The 18,529-nt window shown below is 43.8% G+C and overlaps 1 protein-coding gene across 2 annotated transcripts; it reads right to left on the bottom strand.

Annotated features, from left to right (window-relative positions):
• Window positions 1-1,801: 1,801 nt before the first annotated feature.
• Window positions 1,802-12,822, bottom strand: LOC142769227 (uncharacterized). Of its 2 annotated transcripts, none has more exons than XM_075872287.1 (4): window positions 12,371-12,822; window positions 6,693-6,780; window positions 5,526-5,694; window positions 1,802-3,244 (listed from the first exon to the last, which is right to left on the bottom strand). In XM_075872287.1, the coding sequence occupies exons 1-4, from the start codon at window positions 12,523-12,525 to the stop codon at window positions 3,120-3,122; spliced, it is 537 nt and encodes a 178-aa protein (XP_075728402.1). In that variant the 5' UTR covers window positions 12,526-12,822; the 3' UTR covers window positions 1,802-3,119. The 2 variants fall into 2 exon arrangements, with proteins under 2 accessions (XP_075728402.1, XP_075728409.1); XM_075872294.1 differs by lacking the exon at window positions 12,371-12,822 and adding an exon at window positions 10,948-11,207.
• Between the last annotated feature and the right edge of the window lie 5,707 nt (window positions 12,823-18,529).

Here is an 18,529-nt window from a genome sequence, read left to right on the forward strand (position 1 = left end):
TTGCGAGAAAGCAAATGCATTAAAGAAAGCTTTAGGTCAGAATGCTCCAATAAAAACGCACAGTATACCATTCGTTGCTAGATGTGACATCAGACAAAACTTAAGCTTTATCAAGAGTCATAATAGCCCTAACTTTTTCGACTGTTTTTCAACATGCATTGCAGGAAAGCCAGAGCATCAGGGTAAGCTTCTTCTCGGGAGGCTCCTACGCGCACAGGAGGTCCGTCTTTCCACGAAGTGACGTCACACTGAAGTTGAGCCGCTATCACAGACTGTATTACAATAATTTTCACGTTTATTAATCACCTGCAGCCTGCAGTTGGGAACCTCGAACATCCCTGTATATGTACCTGCACTGTATTATCAATTTTCTTACTCTACTAATTGAAATTTAGTGACGGCTTCATTTACTTTGTGCGTGCTTGTGCTGCTTAATGTGCTATGTTTATCTCTCTTTCCTCTCTCCTCTCTATCTTTTATCTCTCCCATCCCCCTCCCATGCGCAGGGTTGCGAATCGGCTGCCTATAGGCTGGTTAACTTTGTCGTTCTTTTCCTGCTATTTTCGTTCCTTTCCTTGATTTACTCATACTACTCGTAAAGGAGACTGTGAGTGGAGCTTCTGAATACGTCGGTGGCATAGAAACCGCCTCGATGATTAAAGGTGTCTGCCCATCCATTTATCTCTCTGCCACCTAATACAAATCGCATTGAAAAAACATATGTAGAAAACAAGATAAAACTGGTTAGCTGCGTTGAGTTTCAAAACCACGGGTTCACGCTCCAAAGGCGAGTGCCTTACTCACCAAGCTAAAGACCCAGGCATGCGCAGCATCACTATTTTTAACATCGTGAATGCGCCATGAAGAAAGTCACGTATCAAATAAAGAAAAATTTACAAGGCTGCTCTGAGTTTCGAACCCAGGGCTCCGCGCTCCAAAGGCGAGTGTCTTACCCACTAAGCTAAAGACCCTGGATTGCATGACGTGCGTATCTCTCAACCTTATTTATGTGTTAAAGCTAAATAAACTTATAAAATCAAGAAATACTTCCAGGCTCTGCTGCGTTTCGAACCTATGGTGTCACACTCCAATGTTAAGTGTCTTAGCTACTGGGTTAAAAAAAGCACACTTGCAAAAGTAAGGCCGACCTTTTTTTAGTAAAGATATTTTACAGTGCGAGCCATTTTGCTGCCATAGATTTTTGGTTCAGTAAGGTAGCCCAATGAACGAAGTCCTAGCATGCTTATCCTCCCTTCCTCTCTCCTTCGTTTATCTCTCTCTCCCCATTAACAAAAGAATAATAGTACGTAGACGAAATTGTTCTAGTTGAAGAATAATTCGTCTTGGTCCGTGAACCAGGATAAAGCTTTTTTTTTTTTCAACTAGAAGGTCTTCGTTCCGAGAAACCCTTCCTTCCGGGTTCATGCTACATATACAAATGTGTGGCTGAAATTTCTCCCCTTCGTAAGCCTTTGCTAATTGCGGGATTCCACAAAACTCACTCGCTGTTACAATACTCACTGATAATCGCACCGATTAAGAAACTAGCATCTTTGTGTAGCTTCATAGCGCACTCTTCCACGTGAACATTTTGACATGAAGTTTTAAAGACCCAATGCATCTTTAAATAGAAGGCTTATAATCGTGGTCGTGTGTTACCTGTGTGATAAGTATCCAGAGTTAGGCTCAATAGAAAGATCTTCCTTATAAGTCACAGAATTGCTCGAAGCAGCGCTCGCACAAACAAATCATCCTCCATTGGCACAAGGGTACAACAAGAACGACAACAGCAACAAACATGTCATAATTCTTCAAACATGTGTATTTTTAACAGGAGAAAACGAATAACTTTATTACAATAGGCCGTGGAACAATGACATTGCGACCTCATGTAAAGACCTTGATCTTGACACAAATATTCGCACAATCGGTTCTTCACTTTACGAGCCCACTTGCCACGGGTTTCCGTCATATACATCATGAAATATCATTGCACAATTTCTTTTATTATAAAACCGTCGCAACAAACACCTTTTGGAGAACACAGAAGCATCACTCAATTTAGTTGGCTGCATATCTTCATTTGTTTGTGGAATTTATGACAAGAACAAAGCCTTCACGATTATCCTTAAGATCATCATGATCAAAACACAACGTGATTCAAGTACACCGCCCGAACTTACACCACGTGACTCGAACTGTTGCTGGGTTTCAACTTTACTTACCTTTGCCGCAAGTAGAGTGGTGTTCCGGTATATTCCGTGGTGTCACAGTTCACATAATGTCACCAACGCGGCAGCAACGACTAGACTTATCGAATATGACATGGTGCATCTACAGAATCGTGCCTCTATCACTTCCAACTGCGTGTCAGCCGAAGCCCGAATCAGATTACTTGCCTCTGAGTGCTCGCAGTATGGGCATCGCCTGACGCTTTGCAAAGCAGACGACGCAGAAACGAGGTGCATCAGACACTTGTTTTGCCTGTTTTAAGAGCACCGTACAAGCAGATTCTAACGTGTTACAGTCCTATTGCAAGTGATATATACCACTGTCAGCTCAGCGCTTCGTCACAGTGCTCCTTAGTTAACCTTTTTCTGAGGCCTGCGGTTCTAAATGTGAGCGTTTACGCATTCAGTAAATATGCAGCAAATGAACATAGTTTAACTTAACTATACTTGCGAAGCGGCTGTATGACATGGTCCCTCGTCAATCAGTAGACAAGGAAATAGTGCAGCACAACCAGCATCGCTGTATAGAAGCAGAGTTCGCTGTTAAAACACAGGAAACCTAAATAATAAACCAGCACTCTACGAAAACCATGCCTCTTGGTTTACCGCGAACCGCGCTGGAAGAAATTAACGTAGGTTTCTTGAAAAGTTTCCTGCTGGGCTTGGTCTTTACCGACGCATGACCTAGAATTTTGTGCGGTAACGTACACACACTTCGGAGTGAATACAGACTAGATGCAATGTCTTCGAGTGAGTGTCCATAGAGGCTGTATTCTTCTCTGTTCGATGCAAATAACGGTTCACGAGAGGTCCAAGTAAACAGGTGTGCGAACGGGTGTTCCAAGGCAAGGACCACGGCAGGCCACTGAAGTCCACCGGTCTACCAAGTCAAGCGTCCGCTTCCAGCAAGCTCATGATGAGCGCCACGGCCACCTCGTCGTTTGCTTCACTGTTACCCTGACCTCCAGCAGTCAGGGTGTCCCCATTCACGAAGCTCTTCACCTGGTACAGATCTAGGATTAAGAAGCAGAACGTAAAACAACAGGCAACATCTCTCACTGAGGTAAGTATGCGCGAGTGGATCATAGTCTTATTTGAGCGAGAAATTGTCGATACACTTTTTTCACGTATTTGCTATTGCATATTTTTTGTGCCGCTAGAATCGTTCGTGACCCTTTATCAAACTTTTGGGGTTCAAGGATGTTATTGACGCGTCGTTCAAAACAATAAGAATTAGGAGCAAACTGTCACCTCTGTCTTGGAAGTGAATCAAGTAGCCACCGTGAGAGCTGTAGACACTGATGGTATTACACGGCGTGTAAAGGGTCTTTGTTCCATATGATTTTTTTCAGCCATTACTGATAATAATATTACTTCTTGGGGTATAACATTCCAAAACCCCCCATATACTTATGAGAGACACCGTAGCGATGGGGTCTAGCAATTTTGACCACCTGGGGTTTCTTAACGTGCACCCAAGTCTAAGCACGCGGGCCTCAATCATTTTTGCCACCATCGAAAATGCGACCGCCGCAGCCGAGATTCTATCCCACGACATGTGGTCAGCAGCCGAGTGCCTTAGCCATTAGACTGCCGTGGCGGGTTTGCTTAGCCATTATATACCGAACGTATACTCAAGGCTTAATTATTATCGGCATGTGACCATGTTTATAAATAATACAACACTGAAGTGTGATGGCTTAATAGTGAAAGTCGCCACAAGTTATCTTTCTGGTTCCATGGGGCACTTACCGATGACGAAACTCAAGTCATCACAGACTGCGCGTAATAATTTCAGTCGCTTTTCAATAAGTGATCACAACACCGCGTGACAAACTGGCTCCATTAAGACATAGTTGGAAAACCATCATTAGGCGAACGTTGCACGTATGGTGCTGTCTTAAAATGTGTTGTCTGAAAAATTATTATGACTGGTAGTCTTTAACCTACTGCCCTCCAAAAATAAAAACCTAACTTGGGTTGCCCGGACCGAAGGTCCAGAACACTTCGAATGAATATTCACTCAGTAGTGTGCGCCCTCATTTTCTTTTCAACTTGAGACGAAAAGATTGCGCTTGACCAAGCACTGCAGGCGATTGAATAGCTTCATACATTGGTTTTAGCCTTCAGCAAAATGAAACGTCATTGTGCACTTCTAAGCAGCCATTGCTTATTTTTGACCGCAATTCGCCAGTACATATCATGAAATAGAGGTGTGCTCCGCAAAAGATCTAAATATGGTTGTACTCCCCGCTTGCCCCATACACGTATCATTCCAAGCAATAAACTGTCGTAGTCTGTTCAAACTCCAGGATACATCTTTTCACAAAATTGCAAGTGACCTTGGCCCAACTATTTTACAAACTTTGTCCTCAATTGTTTTTGAGAGTTGTGACAGTGAAGTGTCACCATGCTCAGTATTCAAAGGCGTTTGAAACAGTTAAAGCATTCTTCAAGAATAATTTTGTCCGCTAAGGATCAGAATTTTAATGTAATCATGCGGCATAAATTTCGAGACTCACAGTTATTAGTGTTATCTTTTGTTGACGCAGCTGATAGGAATGTTTTTAGATACTGATAGACTAGATGCTGATCTATAGAAAAGATTTTGGTTTTGATGCGAAACAAGAAACCGCAATGTTGGCAGGTCTCTGTCATCAAACCGGATTATTTCTGCACAGGGGGATGTCTACTCGGCACAAAGGTGTGAGAAATTTGGTAGGAAAATATTTTTCGACGGCTACACGGCAGCCTTGTTCACAAGTTCACTGACATGTCGAAATACCTTTAGAAACGACGTAAAAATCCGCCATGTCCAATTCGCCGTCTCGTCAATCCATGTTGTCAACTCCGATTGACTCACATGACAGTTACAATCTTACAATCTCTCCAATTGTTTAAAACTGGGACATGTTCGCAGGATTTGATTGCCTAGTTCGACAGCGTACAAAATAGCATATAGAAAGAAAAAAATAACCTACGCAATAACCAACGATCTGGAAAAAAAAAAAAGAAACGTCAATGCTATAGGGACACTTATGACATTCGCCACAAAGACCAGTAATAACTCTACGACGTTTGGCCACAACTAATTTTTAATTATTCCCATAAGTCACAGTTGGGCCATGCCTTGTAAAGCTACAGGCTATCTTCGTTGTTCTCAGTGGCAAGCATTTTCATGCACTCAAGGAAAGAAAGCACGACATGTTAGTCGACAGCGTCATACTTTTTACGCTCCTTTACAGATTACATAACAACGGAGCTAACTTTTCCTCTAGCAGGCAGGGCACTTACAAGACTCTCCCATGGCCTGATTGGTTGGCGACGCGGACCTGAACGACGTGGCAGTGTGACCCGACTGAGGCGGTGGCTCGGGCGAATCGGTCTGCATCTCGCCGTTCCGGTCACCGGGCCCGACGAGGACGGTGCTGGGCGATGGACGACCGAACACCTTCCTGGCTTCCTGAGATCAGACAAGACCGTGCGCCCTCGTATAATTATCATACGGCCTTGCGAAAGAACTAATCACCGCGTTAAAGCTTCAAGTTAAATCAAATTGGTTATTCAGTGCGCAGGAGATGGGCAATATTTCGGCCATTTGTAGAGTCGAGGTGGTGTAAAAACCAGCAAAATGAAAAATACAATAGTTTTTTTCTTCGAAAAACAAAAAAAATCTGCTGACTTCTAGATATTTTGCCTCCCCCCATAGTACTTCTAGCTCGACTTGCAATATAGTTTTTTGAGCTTCAATATTCATAGAGACCCGCATCAATGACAAAGAACTCCAGCTGATGTCAATGTAAACTCCTAGATTAACCCATTTGGAGGCTCTGCTTCCTTAGTTGCTCCTTTCCGCAATGTTATTGGCATGTTGTACTTGGAAAGAATGTATATAAAAACAGAGCAAGAAAATGTAAATTGTAGCAAGCGTAGTTTGCAATTCTTCTGCAGTTTGTTCTTTCACGTTGGGCAAACTAGATTCTAAGCTGTTTTCATTGACTTGTTCGCCTCTCTAAAGTTAAGACTTCATTACGCATCTTTGCAATCTTTTACTTTAATCAATACTTACTTTTCTGAGGAGACGTTTATATGAACACTACATTTTTTTTCATTTTTTTTCTTCGTCTTATGTGTCATATATCTAGAATTATTAGCTGTTTAGAGAAAGATCATTTGGCATGTTTTAAAGAATAAGTTAATGAAGTATAAACTATAAATCAGTGCTGAAGTCTTAGTTGACTGCTTTTTCACGATGTACAATATGTTCACACTTGAAAGTTTTGCCGGAAAAAGAAGAAAGGAATATTGCTTTCTGTGCTCGGCAAGACACCTGTTAAAATGCGTTTTAGTTCAAAAAATGTGGCTCTAAAACGGAAACACACCTAAAAATGCACGGAGTATTGACACATTAAAAATGTATCAGTGATCACCTCCCCGCAATCACACCTCATGTTAACCCACCTCTGACGTGGATGGCTGGCTTGTAGTAGGGCGAAGACAGCTTGCATCCAGAAGTATGGCACTCGAACTCTGGCAGGATTCTTTCGATCTGCAATTGCGCACAAACTATAAGTCACAAACTCCTGGCGGTCGCGAGACGAAAACGGTGCAACGTAAATCCCCAGTATATGGACACAGTGGCCGGCAAGCGGCCCCAACCACTCCCACTTTGAGGACTCCCTCGCGCCTCCAAACACAAGCAGCTCATCGGACAAGGCAGCCCTTCCTGTGTTAACCATGGAAACACAGAAACTCTAGATCATCGATCTCCTGCTCCACTGTCCTGCTTTCAACGGGACAAGAAGCGATATTGTGGTAGACTACACTAAAGTTGGCCTCCCAAGGACAACATCCAAACATCTGCTCTTAAATTGCTACTGGTGCAATGACGTTGAACATGTCTTGTCAGCACTGCTCGACATTATCGACGTGGCAAAACTGCGACAGCACTTGCGATTCTTTTTTTTTTCTTTTTCTCTCATTTTTAGGGGCTAAACTCCTTATACCGTGGATTGTATGTTCCCATATCGTCATAGTCATTGTAGTCGTAGTAGCCAGTTGCCTTGCATTGCATGTAAAAAAAATCGGTGTCGTAGCATATTCACGAAGTGAATGATGATGAGTGGGGTGAAGCGTCCGTCAGTCCATCAGTGCGTCCATTCATCTGTCCATCCGCTTCACTCCACTTGTCATCATTCACCTCGTGGATATGCTGTGATTTTTTTTAATATGAACCCTCTCTCACCTCTCTCCACTCCATTCTTTTACTTCAATTCACATCATTAGTGTGAGACAGTTGCGAGATGCAAAATCAAATTTATTCCTTTTCCCAAACATGAAAAAAATACACCCCCCTCCCCATTTTTATTTTTGATTCCGCCAGAATATGCAATCTAAGGAGGCGAATTTACAGGCCCGAATCTGCAGCGTGCTCTTACATGGTCTCTAGCTTTAGTACTGGCATTTGAGAAGGTTTATGTATATTTTTCACACACAACGAAGGAATTTTCTGCACACACTATTACATATTTATCGCTGGGACGAAACTGTCACACGTGCTTTGTCTAAAAATACCCCCCTTTACTTAAATAAAAAAATGAAATCAGTCTTCCAAGCGGGAGAACAATCTAATCTAAATAATATTCAACACTGGTTAAGGCAAACGTCAGTGTGAATGCCTTTACCAGAGCTGCTTGTAATTAGTGTGTGTGCTCTGATAGTTTATTATTCTCTTTGTCCTTACCTTTTGATCCATTCGTCCATCCGTCCATCCATCTGTCCATCCATCCATCCATCCATCCATTTATATATCTAAAATAATGTTGCACTTACTTTGCCTGGTTGCCGAGTGCTTGCATGGCAACGTGGTGGCCAGTCTTGCGTTTGACATAAATACTACACAATATTACATTATACTACAATACTAAATCAACACATGGATGACAATGCTACACGAAATATACAAATTATAATTACACCTTCAGCCCAGTCTAATTATCTGAGATAACCAGCTCGACACTTGTCTGGTATGCTTTTTTTTTTGTTCAAGAACGAGTGGTTTCCTGTGTAACATTTAGAATTACGTAGCTTTTAGTGTTCATTATTTAACACCTTGTGCATGGCACAGCAGAGTCGTCTTCAGTTTTCCGCCATAACACTTGTTTAACTATACTACACTTTACTACATCATAACTGCTTTTGCTGCAAAGTATTGCTAAGAAAGCTTGTAGCTGACGAGAGCACTTCCAATGGTTCAAAAGTGCTGACGGTTCTGCTATGAACGCGTGGCATATCAGTCACGCATTTAGTATTCAGTCTCGGAGCGTGCAATGAGAATGTCAGAGCTCATTTATTTTCATCACCAACTCGTCTGAGCCACAACACTCTTGAGCCAAGATTCGCCTTGCTACCACTTGTGTGATGCGTGATGGTTGGATTGGTAATACTCTGACGGGAAGGTGGGTATTCTCATTGAGGAGTAGTGACACCCATTACCTTAATTCTTAGTACAGGAAACTCTATATAATTGCATTCTATTGTTTGTCCTCTTTACAATTCATCATTATTCTTTTCTTCCTGTTGAAACTACGCAACACGATTGTGCTCATTTATCTGTTTTTTGCTGTTCATCTTCTGTCCTTTCGTTTCTATCATTCACCCTTTTGATTGATTGATTTGTGGGGTTTAACGTCCCAAAACCACTATATGATTATGAGAGACGCCGTAGAGGAGGGCTTCGGAAATTTCGACCACCCGGGGTTCTTTAACGTGCGCCCAAACCTGAGCACACGGGCCTACAACATTTCCGCCTCCATCGAAAATGCAGCCGCCGCAGCCGGGAATTGAACCCGCGACCTGCGGGTCAGCAGCCGAGTACCTTAGCCACTAGACCACCGCGGCGGGGCTCATTCATCCTTTTCCCCAATCCCAAGAGTAGGGTAGCAAACCGAACCAAAGCTTGGTTAACCTCCCTGGCTTTTTTCTCCGGTTCTCTCAGCCAAGTTTCTGTAAAGCACACGCATTTGAAGGGACATTGTACGTCGACCCCAGTGATCGTGACGAGCATGTACCACGCATGGTCTTGATGTGCAGCACGACCAAGCGGAGTACGGTCAACTTGTACAAGTTCCGGGGCACGGTCTTGCACGTGGGCATCAGCGCAATGTCACCTAGATTTCAGGCCTGCTCACTGCCGCCGTGACGTCACGCGCCTTGAATAAGTCAGCGCGCACGGGAGGCTTCGGAGCGACTGCCAACATCATCTTCCGTGAAAAGACAAAACGTTCGCGGGAAAGTTTTTCATGTATACAACAGCTTCACTCAACCATTCGCGTCTAAATTGGTGCTGGTTTACGAAACGTAATAATGTTCTAATTTATCAGGTGATTTATCTGTAAGCTTTTATTATTCCATCTGGACATAAGAAATTTTTCGCTATTGAATACGTGACTGATTTATAGGATTGAAGTTCGGTGGCGCAACAAAGAGGTGAAACGAGTAAGGTAAACCTTATTGACTAATTATTGACTAATTTTGATTCATACACACAGTGCAGAAGATTCACACGAAGTGTTCTTATTAGTTGCTAAGCTTCGGCAGTTCTCTATGTTGAGTGAGTGCATTTGTGGTGTCTTGTATGTCCGTGGTTCGGTGAACTTGGTAGTTGTCCTCAAGTATTTCTACTTGAAATGAAGCTCACACACATGATAAAACATTTGGGAAAGCGTTTTATGACAAGTTCTCTACTCCACATGTACCTTATTGAGAAGCTAAAAACAAGAAAATCATGGAAGTATGCAGGGGAATCCACATTCAGCTGAAGAGCAGCATCACATATTTCAGGGACAATAAATTGCGTGAAGGTAATAGAGAGACTGTTGTATAATTATAGTACCAGCAAGAAATTATCAGAGCAGTGGTAACAAATACTGCGTATTATACGTAACAGGTGCACGCCGCAACGCACCAGCCCTCCTTTCGTTATTTAAACAAAGGTACCGCAGGTATTACAATACGCCCGAGGTGCTATGCGCAAATAGCGAAACGTTTGCCGACTTTGAAGGAATAACGCCTGTTCACAGAATACATTGCAACGCGCGATTATTGCTTTATTTTGATATGTTTGTGGTGCGAGAAGTGGAACCTAAAACACGGCTGGCTGGACGGAGAGTGAAGATTCGTTTCACTTCATTTAGCCGTCATTTTCAGCCAGCCCCGCCGTGGTGGTCCAGTGGCTAAGGTACTCGGCTGCTGACCCGCAGGGCGCGGGTTCGAATCCCGGCTGCGGTGGCTGCATTTTCGATGGAGGCGGAAATGTTGTAGGCCCGTGTCTCAGATTTGGGTGCACGTTAAAGAACCCTAGGTGGTCTAAATTTCCGGAGCCCTCCACTACGGCGTGTCTCATAATCATATAGTGGTTTTGGGACGTTAAACCCCACATATCAATCAATCAATCAATCATTTTCAGCCAAGCAGACCACGCCTTGGCAAACGCGCTCGTCAAAAACGCGAAATCTATGTAGTTCCTAGCACTGTCTCGGGCCGATACGTTATCAGGGGGTGAGTGCCACTACCGCTCAGCTAAAGGTGTCCAAGGTCAGGGCTTCCGCTCACAGGCCAGAAGCGTACACGACACCGTTTTACAGAAAAAACTGAACACGCTAAAGGTGGCGCCTTTAAAACAACTCCAAAGCAAGTAGTATAGACGCACACATACCTTGGAATCGTGGATAGAATCCTTAAGAGTGTCATTATGACTAACAGCATGCTTCATTTCGCTTCCTGGTCACCCTTTGGGAATGAAAACACTCGAACCTTTGGCGCATTGTCAATATTCTGGACAGTTGTGCCCGCAGCACTGCCCCATTGCTAGAGCTTGCTGGTGTAGACTACGTTAAAACACGTTAATCTTCGTGTAGTCACCGAAAGAAACACCAGCACTCCATGACAGGCTTCATCAAGCTTAGTAATCTTGCTATCTAAAACGTCAGGAGCATGCGTGCGCACGTCTACTCGGCAGGAGACGAGTGTCAATACTGTGTGACGTCAGAGGCGATGCCCAGAGTAGTTAGCGGACCTGAATTATTTTTCTAGGTGGCATTGCCCAGGGCATAGAGTTTCCTAAAATTAACTAGAAAAAACTCTGTCGCTGCGATCATTCAGCGACCATGGGAATGATGGTTAGTACACACATTTGCCTAGTATTCGTACTTGCGAGTGGCGAATCGTGCTTGCGGCTTCGTTTACTGCTGTGTTTCGGTTTTTTTTTTTTGAAAGAAAGATTCAACTCTTTTCAACTTCGTGACCCGATTTGGAAAGGTAAGTCTAAGAGAATAAGGTGGTGAAGCGTGACCGCTCAACATTTGCTGATTTTTGTTCCGGGAGAAAACAGCTCCAAGCCACATGGACACAAACGGAGCCAGAAGCAGGCCAGAAGTACGAATATTAGACAAATGTGTGTACTACCCATCACTCCCATGCTCGCTGAAGCGCCGTGCGTTGCAGATTCCATAGACACTAGCGCCAGAGTTCCCTCCAGTGTATATTAGGAAACTCTTTGGTCCAGAAAGGCCATCTCGCTGATGTACAGGCTGTTTCATACTAGACACTATTAGTTGGGCGTACGTAACGAGCCCACCTAGGGAGAGAACTGCACGTGTGCTGTACGTAACGTATCGATTTCAGAGATGCACACTTACGCCCGTAACAAGATGCTGAATACGTAACGCAACGACTACTACGCTATGTTCTCGCGAGACCTCGAAGAAAACAGAACGAGAGTATATGGTGGCTGGGGTGGCGTTCGACGCGGACAGCAACAGCGGACTTGATACAAGGCATGTGCACTTCACAATGAAAGGTGCTGTTTTCATGCCGGACAACGTCAAGCGGCGCGTTCTGGCATGCTGACAATTCAGAAAAAAATCGCCTGGCGTCTCACAAAATTCTCAAAAGTCACCTTCGATAGGTTATGTGCAAGAGCGCGTCTCTTTCTCCCAGGCCTCTCGGCGAATGAACCCGTAAATAAAGCGGTAGCTTGGTACGTACTTTCCTTCAAGGTGCAACGTAACACGCCCTGGACGTTGTGCGACATTTTACTCCTTAAATGTGCTGATAGTACATCGTAAGGTGATGAATACCTGGAATGCGACCACTTGCTGCGGGGTACGTTAAGCCTCATCCACAGCAGCGCTGGATAGAACGCTGGGGTTGATCCAGTGCGGGCGTGCCCGATCAGACGCCGTTCTTGCATTGCGCTCCCAAGTTCGAAAACATCAAAGTTGAACGTGCACATTCAGTGCGACTAGGAGCGATGCTAAAAACCTACACAGTAAACGCCACGGCCTGACTTGTACGCTGGTGGCCCTTACTCTGGCAGTCGGGAGGCTTTTCGCGCAAATCACAAAGGCCACTCTATTACTGACACCTAGCATACTTCTTCCGTGGGTGGCGCTAATAAGAAATCCAAACCATTGCATCTCAAATGTGACATATCTAGTTGAGTGAAACGCAACGAGGTACGTTAGACTAAAAGTGTTGTTGCACGCTTCTTTTACAGTGTACGCAACGTAATTTCACAGCGTCCACAACTTCCCCGTACGCCCAACTAAACGTGTCTACTTAGAGGAAATTTCAGCGTGCCTGCCATCACGCTGTGACTAGCGGTGCAATCACACACCAGCCACTTGCAGCTCGCGCGTGCGCAGACGCTTCAAAGGAGTGGAGTTGAACAGCATCGTCTGCTACGGCAGCGGGCGTGCCGCGTAACCGGCCAGCGCACGGATATCATTGTTAACGCGGGAGCTGGGCCGATACTCTGCCCTAATCACTTTAAAAAAAAATGCGCACCACTGTATGAGACACGAAATAACAAGAAACGATGAACTCGCGCGTTCTTTTTTTCTTCGTGTCGCGTGTTGCTGCGTGCTTTTTTCAGATGTTTTCGTACCAACTTTGGCCCCGCCGCAGTGGTCTAGTGGCTAAGGTACTCGGCTGCTGACCCGCAGGTTGCGGGTTCAAATCCCGGCTGCGGCGGCTGCATTTCCGATAGAGGCGGATATGCTGTAGGCCCGTGTGCTCAGATTTGGGTGCACGTTAAAGAACCCCAGGTGGTCGAAATTTTTGGAGCCCCCCACTATGGCATCTCTCATAATCATATGGTGGTTTTGGAACGTTAAACCTCACATATAAATCAATCGTACCAACTTTGAACGCTTGGCTGCACTAAATGTCGTGCAACTCCAACTTCTCAGCCTTTATTCGTGATAATGGGGCACTAAAATCAGTATTTTACAGCAGTATACCGTGTTTGCTTTATTGAAACATCGTGGTTCTGTGTGCGTTCATGGACGTCTCTTCAGTGTGTACGCCGCAGTAAGCTTGAATGAGAAAGACTTGATAATGAGCATGCACCATACGTGGTCTTTATTTGACTTATTGAAAGAAAGCGTAAGCCCCCCCCCCCCCCACTGAGAAAAATTAGGAGGGCTGAGCTTTCCCACTTTGCCCCGCCGCGGTGGTCTAGTGGCTAGGGTACTCGGCTACTGACCCGCAGGTCACGGGTTCGAATCCCGGCTGCGGCGGCTGCATTTCCGATGGAGGCGGAAATGTTGTAGGCCTGTGTGCTCAGATTTGGGTGCACGTTAAATAACCCCAGGTGGTCGAAATTTCCGGAGCCCTCCACTACGGCGTCTCTCATAATTATATGGTGGTTTTGGGACGTTAAACCCCACATATCAATCAATCAATCAATCAGCTTCCCCACTTTCGACAGCGGTCACCATTGGCTGCACGCTTATGGGAAACCAACTGAGGCGAAGTTTTCCTTCACTACAACAATCGCTAAATTATATTGTTCTGAGGAAATTAAAATGTGTACGAGGGAACATTACAATATATAGCCAAATTTTTAACCATTTCTGTTGTGACGATTTTTCTTGTAGGCTCTTCGCAGTACGGGCCACCTATGTGGCGCTTTCACGACTTGTGATGTAGCTTTGCAGAGCAGACTAGCGCTGAACAGCGACTCCATAGCATTGCATGACTTGTTCATGATTTTATTTTGCCGTGACTGGCCGATGCAGCTACGGATGGGAACGAGAAAACCTTTTATCGATCGCTCAAAGCATTTGCTGCTTCCGTGAAGTAATTGTCTTTCATCGAAAAGGAATAGCATCATCTTTGCTCTATCGAAGCTGCTGGGAGCCGATGAGTGTTACGAATCTTTTTTTAATGTTTTAGTTTTGCCATACTGCAAGCGTTAAAAAAAGCTTTCCACTTTAATCTCCGATAAACCTAATCAGCCTTGCTTACGCTAACTTGGAACGATGGTGGCGGCAGCTTGCGAAGTGGCGACGAATAAAGCTATAAGCTCTCCTCATATTTATGCAGTGTTGCAATCAGATCACATCATATAATCGAAACATGCCCGTGTGTCAACCTGGCTACGCACACGTGCACGTGGAACTGAAAGCGAAACATATTCTTTGTTCTTAAGTATAAGCGCCGCGAATTGACCACACGTGTACTGCTGTTGTGGAATAAAATGGCGTAACATTGCTTTCAGCATGCAAACACGTCATCTGCTTTGTGAAATCAAGCGTTAACAAACACTTAAACGCTGAGAATAGATGTCATACTAGGTAATCAATTGTCTGCGATACCTGTTTTCAAATTGCTTTTTTTTTTCGGGAAGATACTCCTGCTCTTAAGTGTTCGTATAGCCTATACAGTAACTATAGAAGAGACCGTCCCACATGCTGGCGTGTTTGGAGTGCAAAGGGTATATAACTAACCCCTCCTCCTTTTACGGTTGGTGTTTTATACGCACAGTCGCTAGACTTACTCACTGAGGCAAAATATGAAGCCTGGAGAAAGAATTGATGCCTGCTCTACCAGCACTTTTTTAATTAGTTACGCTATGTTTGACGAACCTTTGAAGTCTCATAAAACAACTTGACTTTTTTTTTCATAGATAGCGCTACTACCAAAAAAAAAACGCCTGTGAAATTTATTATTTATTGAAAATATTTTGTCTGAAGTACTGGGTTGTCAAGTTAGTAAGCCCAAGTAGATATAAGGCACAGTATGCACCTACTAATGTGATAGTCGTTAGTAAATAGCGTCTAAACGAAAAAAAGCTGGTTTCTACCGGACAGGTCAGCAGAACAATTACCTAAATTCATTCCCGCCTTGTAGGTCCCCTAATAAATTGATTGATTTGTGGGGTTTAACGTCCCAAAACTACCATTTGATTATGAGAGACGCCGTAGTGGAGGGCTCCGAAAATTTTGACCACCTGGGGTTCTTTAACGTGCACCCAAATCTGAGTACACGTCCCCTAATAAAGACAAAATAATTTTGTCTTCATATAATCTTAGAAAGAGACCTGCTGCTTTATTTTAGAGGAGTTCAGATGATCAGCTTGTATAGCTTTGTCGCTTCATCAGTATTGCGTGACGAAGTACAGTCATAAACTGACGAGTTCACACAATAATAAATTGTTCGTTTTTGTCACAGCACAAATAACCTTCGCATGGAAACTAAGTATAATATAGTCTGCAGAACCACTAAATATTATGGTTCTGCTTAAAAAAGAAAAAAATATATATGCACACGCAAACTTTCATTACTTTGCCCTTTTAATTTAAGCGTAAAAAATACCTATTATTTAATATCTAATATCTCTTCATAAACATCATTATTAGCACTTCGTCTAAAGGCATATTAAATTTTGTTTTGTTATGTTGAACAGTCTCGCCATACTCGCAGTACAACATAGGCTTGTACAACAATATTGCCTTTTGTTGCCCACACTATTTTCATTGTTATTAGGCGACGAATCTGACCAGGCATTAACAAAAGATGTCATTATAAAGCGTGGATCATAATCTTTCTTAATTAAAACAATTCAAATATATTCGTCAAGCGCAGCGAGCACAGTGCGTCCGCAAACAATGCGTACAATGCGGAGCGGTTGTCACCAGCGTAGGACCGCCATCCTAATGCATTAGATCGCGTGCTTGCTAGGCAACACCTATCGACCCATTTGCGCACCAGGGCGGGGTTATGCCCATTTTTTTTGTATTCCGATTGGTTCTCCTCCACCTTGCTTGAGAGTTCACCTTCCAAAGACTCGAAATCCCGCATTCACTGCATATGACCCTTGCACGCACACTATGTAATAGCCACATGTGATAGGCCTACCCGGTGCAACCCCTATTAATGTTCAAATCAATGCCGTCGGTGCTCGAAGAGCTGTAGCAGCCTGTCATTTCACTTAACGTGTCAATCCACTTAACGTGTTTTTTTTTGTTTTTTGTGCGTTAAGTGCGCCGACGGCTATTATCTGCCTTGAGATTGTCGATGAAAAGAAGCACGAAACTAAGGAGCCAGTTCATCTGCCACTTGCGAGGAAGGTTTCTACTTTTCTATCAACTTTTCGGCGAGATAAAGGCGCTAGTGTCCTTAGGCAGTTTACGAGCGGGGTACGTGGCACAAACTTGAAAAGGCGAGTCCCATTTCGCTGCTGGAAATCGGTTGAGAAACGCGTGAAAGCTACACAGCTAAGAAAGCCTTCATTGCAATGACGCTACTATGCTAGCTATGAAAGAGACGAAACAAAGCAGAACGGCTCAGCTTTTGTTCGCCCCAACCATAGAAAACGAAGAGGTAATAGTAAAAAGGAAAAGGGTACGGGAGTGCAGGCATTTTTTTTTAAATCGAAGAGCGTAAGTGGTAGGCAAAGAAATGAAAAACATGAACACAGCGACAAGCTACATTCACTCACGTTTCCCGTTTACTTGACAATTGTGCACTTTGACTAAAACAATGAATAGTTGTTCACCTGCAATTGTTACTTTTCATTATTTTGGCCTTCTTAACTTCTCTCCTGCGTGTCGCTCGGGTGTTCTACCAACATATTAACATAATAATAATATTTGTGGTGTAACGTCCCAAAACCACGACATGATGCGGTGCTGGAGGGCTCTCGAAATTTCAGCAACCTGGGTTTTTTTAACGTGCGCCTAAATTTAAATGTACGGGCCTCAAACATTTTGGCCTCCATTGAAAATACAGCCGCGGTAGCTGGGATTCGACCCTGCGACCTTCGGGTCCGTAGTCTGGTGCCATAACCACTATAGACCACCGCGAAGGGTCAAAATCATAACAATGAGGAGGACTGCTTCGAAAAAAAAAAGGCCTGTACAAGCGTCATAGGGCAAGAGGTCTTGTGAACACAAGTAATATTGCATGGCAGAAGCTTAGGGTCGCGAGAGGCGTCACTCCATGGTAATTGAGCAGCAAGTGGGTGTCTTAAAGGCCCGCTCATTACAAAGCGCTCAGACATAATTGCTTATCATCATCAGTAGCAACATCAAGAAAATCTACAGCAGTATGTATTGCCTTTCGGGCGTGTAAGTGAACTTCGCTGATGAATTATGACGTAGTGGGAATTACGGAAATGCACCTCAAAGGGCCCAAGTTACGCAAAGTGGACGTTCCTTTCCTCGCGGCAATGTTGAGGCGCCCACTGAGAAGCGAAGTCTGGCAAGTGAATTAGACGACCATGCGAATGGAGTCAGACCACCCTGTAGCATTTTACTCAGGAAGTCAAAGCTCAAGCATCCTCGAGTACTTATTAAGATGGCATGAAACCTTCAAAAATTCAGGAAATACAGTATGATGCAAAGACAATAGCGGATGCACCTTTTTCTTCGTAAGTACACCGATAATAAATTTTTTTTACTTAATGGGTGAAACTTTACACGAAAAAAAAAATCGTCCATGTCATCACTTATTCGAACCTGTCTCATCCTCGTTTACAGCACAAGATATGATCATGCATTTTTCTGACAATAACGATGATGCATTTTTCTGCATTTTCAGACCAAGGGCAGGTTGTTATGCAAGTGTTATTGCATTTATTTTTTAATTTTTTGCATTCATCCTAAATTGTTTTCTCAGTGGAATCCAAACAGTGGATGTTGGAGTGTGGCTTCAGTAACACTTCAACCTGCCTAGAGAAGAGCCCTGCGCCCGCTTTTAGGGTCAATGTGCGTCTTTTTCCACATTTGACGTAGCGAGTGCATTTAAATGTAATCCCAATGCGTTTCCGCGTCTTTTATTTGCCTCTTTTTTTTGCCTCTTCATTGATGTCGTTTTGCAATCTCTGAACTTAGGACGACACAGAACCATTAGTTAATCGAAATATCTTCTTTCAGTCCTCTCATCTCCACACCAAGTCGCGAAAGTGCACTTCACCTGTTTTACATACTGGATGTGTAATTCTGTATCCT

This window comes from Rhipicephalus microplus, chromosome 1 (assembly GCF_043290135.1).
Source record: "Rhipicephalus microplus isolate Deutch F79 chromosome 1, USDA_Rmic, whole genome shotgun sequence".
NCBI classification, from domain to species: Eukaryota; Metazoa; Arthropoda; class Arachnida; order Ixodida; family Ixodidae; genus Rhipicephalus; species Rhipicephalus microplus.

Excerpts from the sequence above, each read along its gene's own strand:
- LOC142769227 (XM_075872287.1), bottom strand. The coding sequence starts at position 12,525 with ATGTGCACGTTCAACTTTGATGTTTTCGAACTTGGGAGCGCAATGCAA. Across the intron at positions 5,695-6,692 it reads GCCAGCCATCCACGTCAGAG|GAAGCCAGGAAGGTGTTCGG; the intron begins GTGGGTTAACAT and ends GTCTGATCTCAG. Across the intron at positions 3,245-5,525 it reads TCAGGCCATGGGAGAGTCTT|ATCTGTACCAGGTGAAGAGC; the intron begins GTAAGTGCCCTG and ends TCTTAATCCTAG.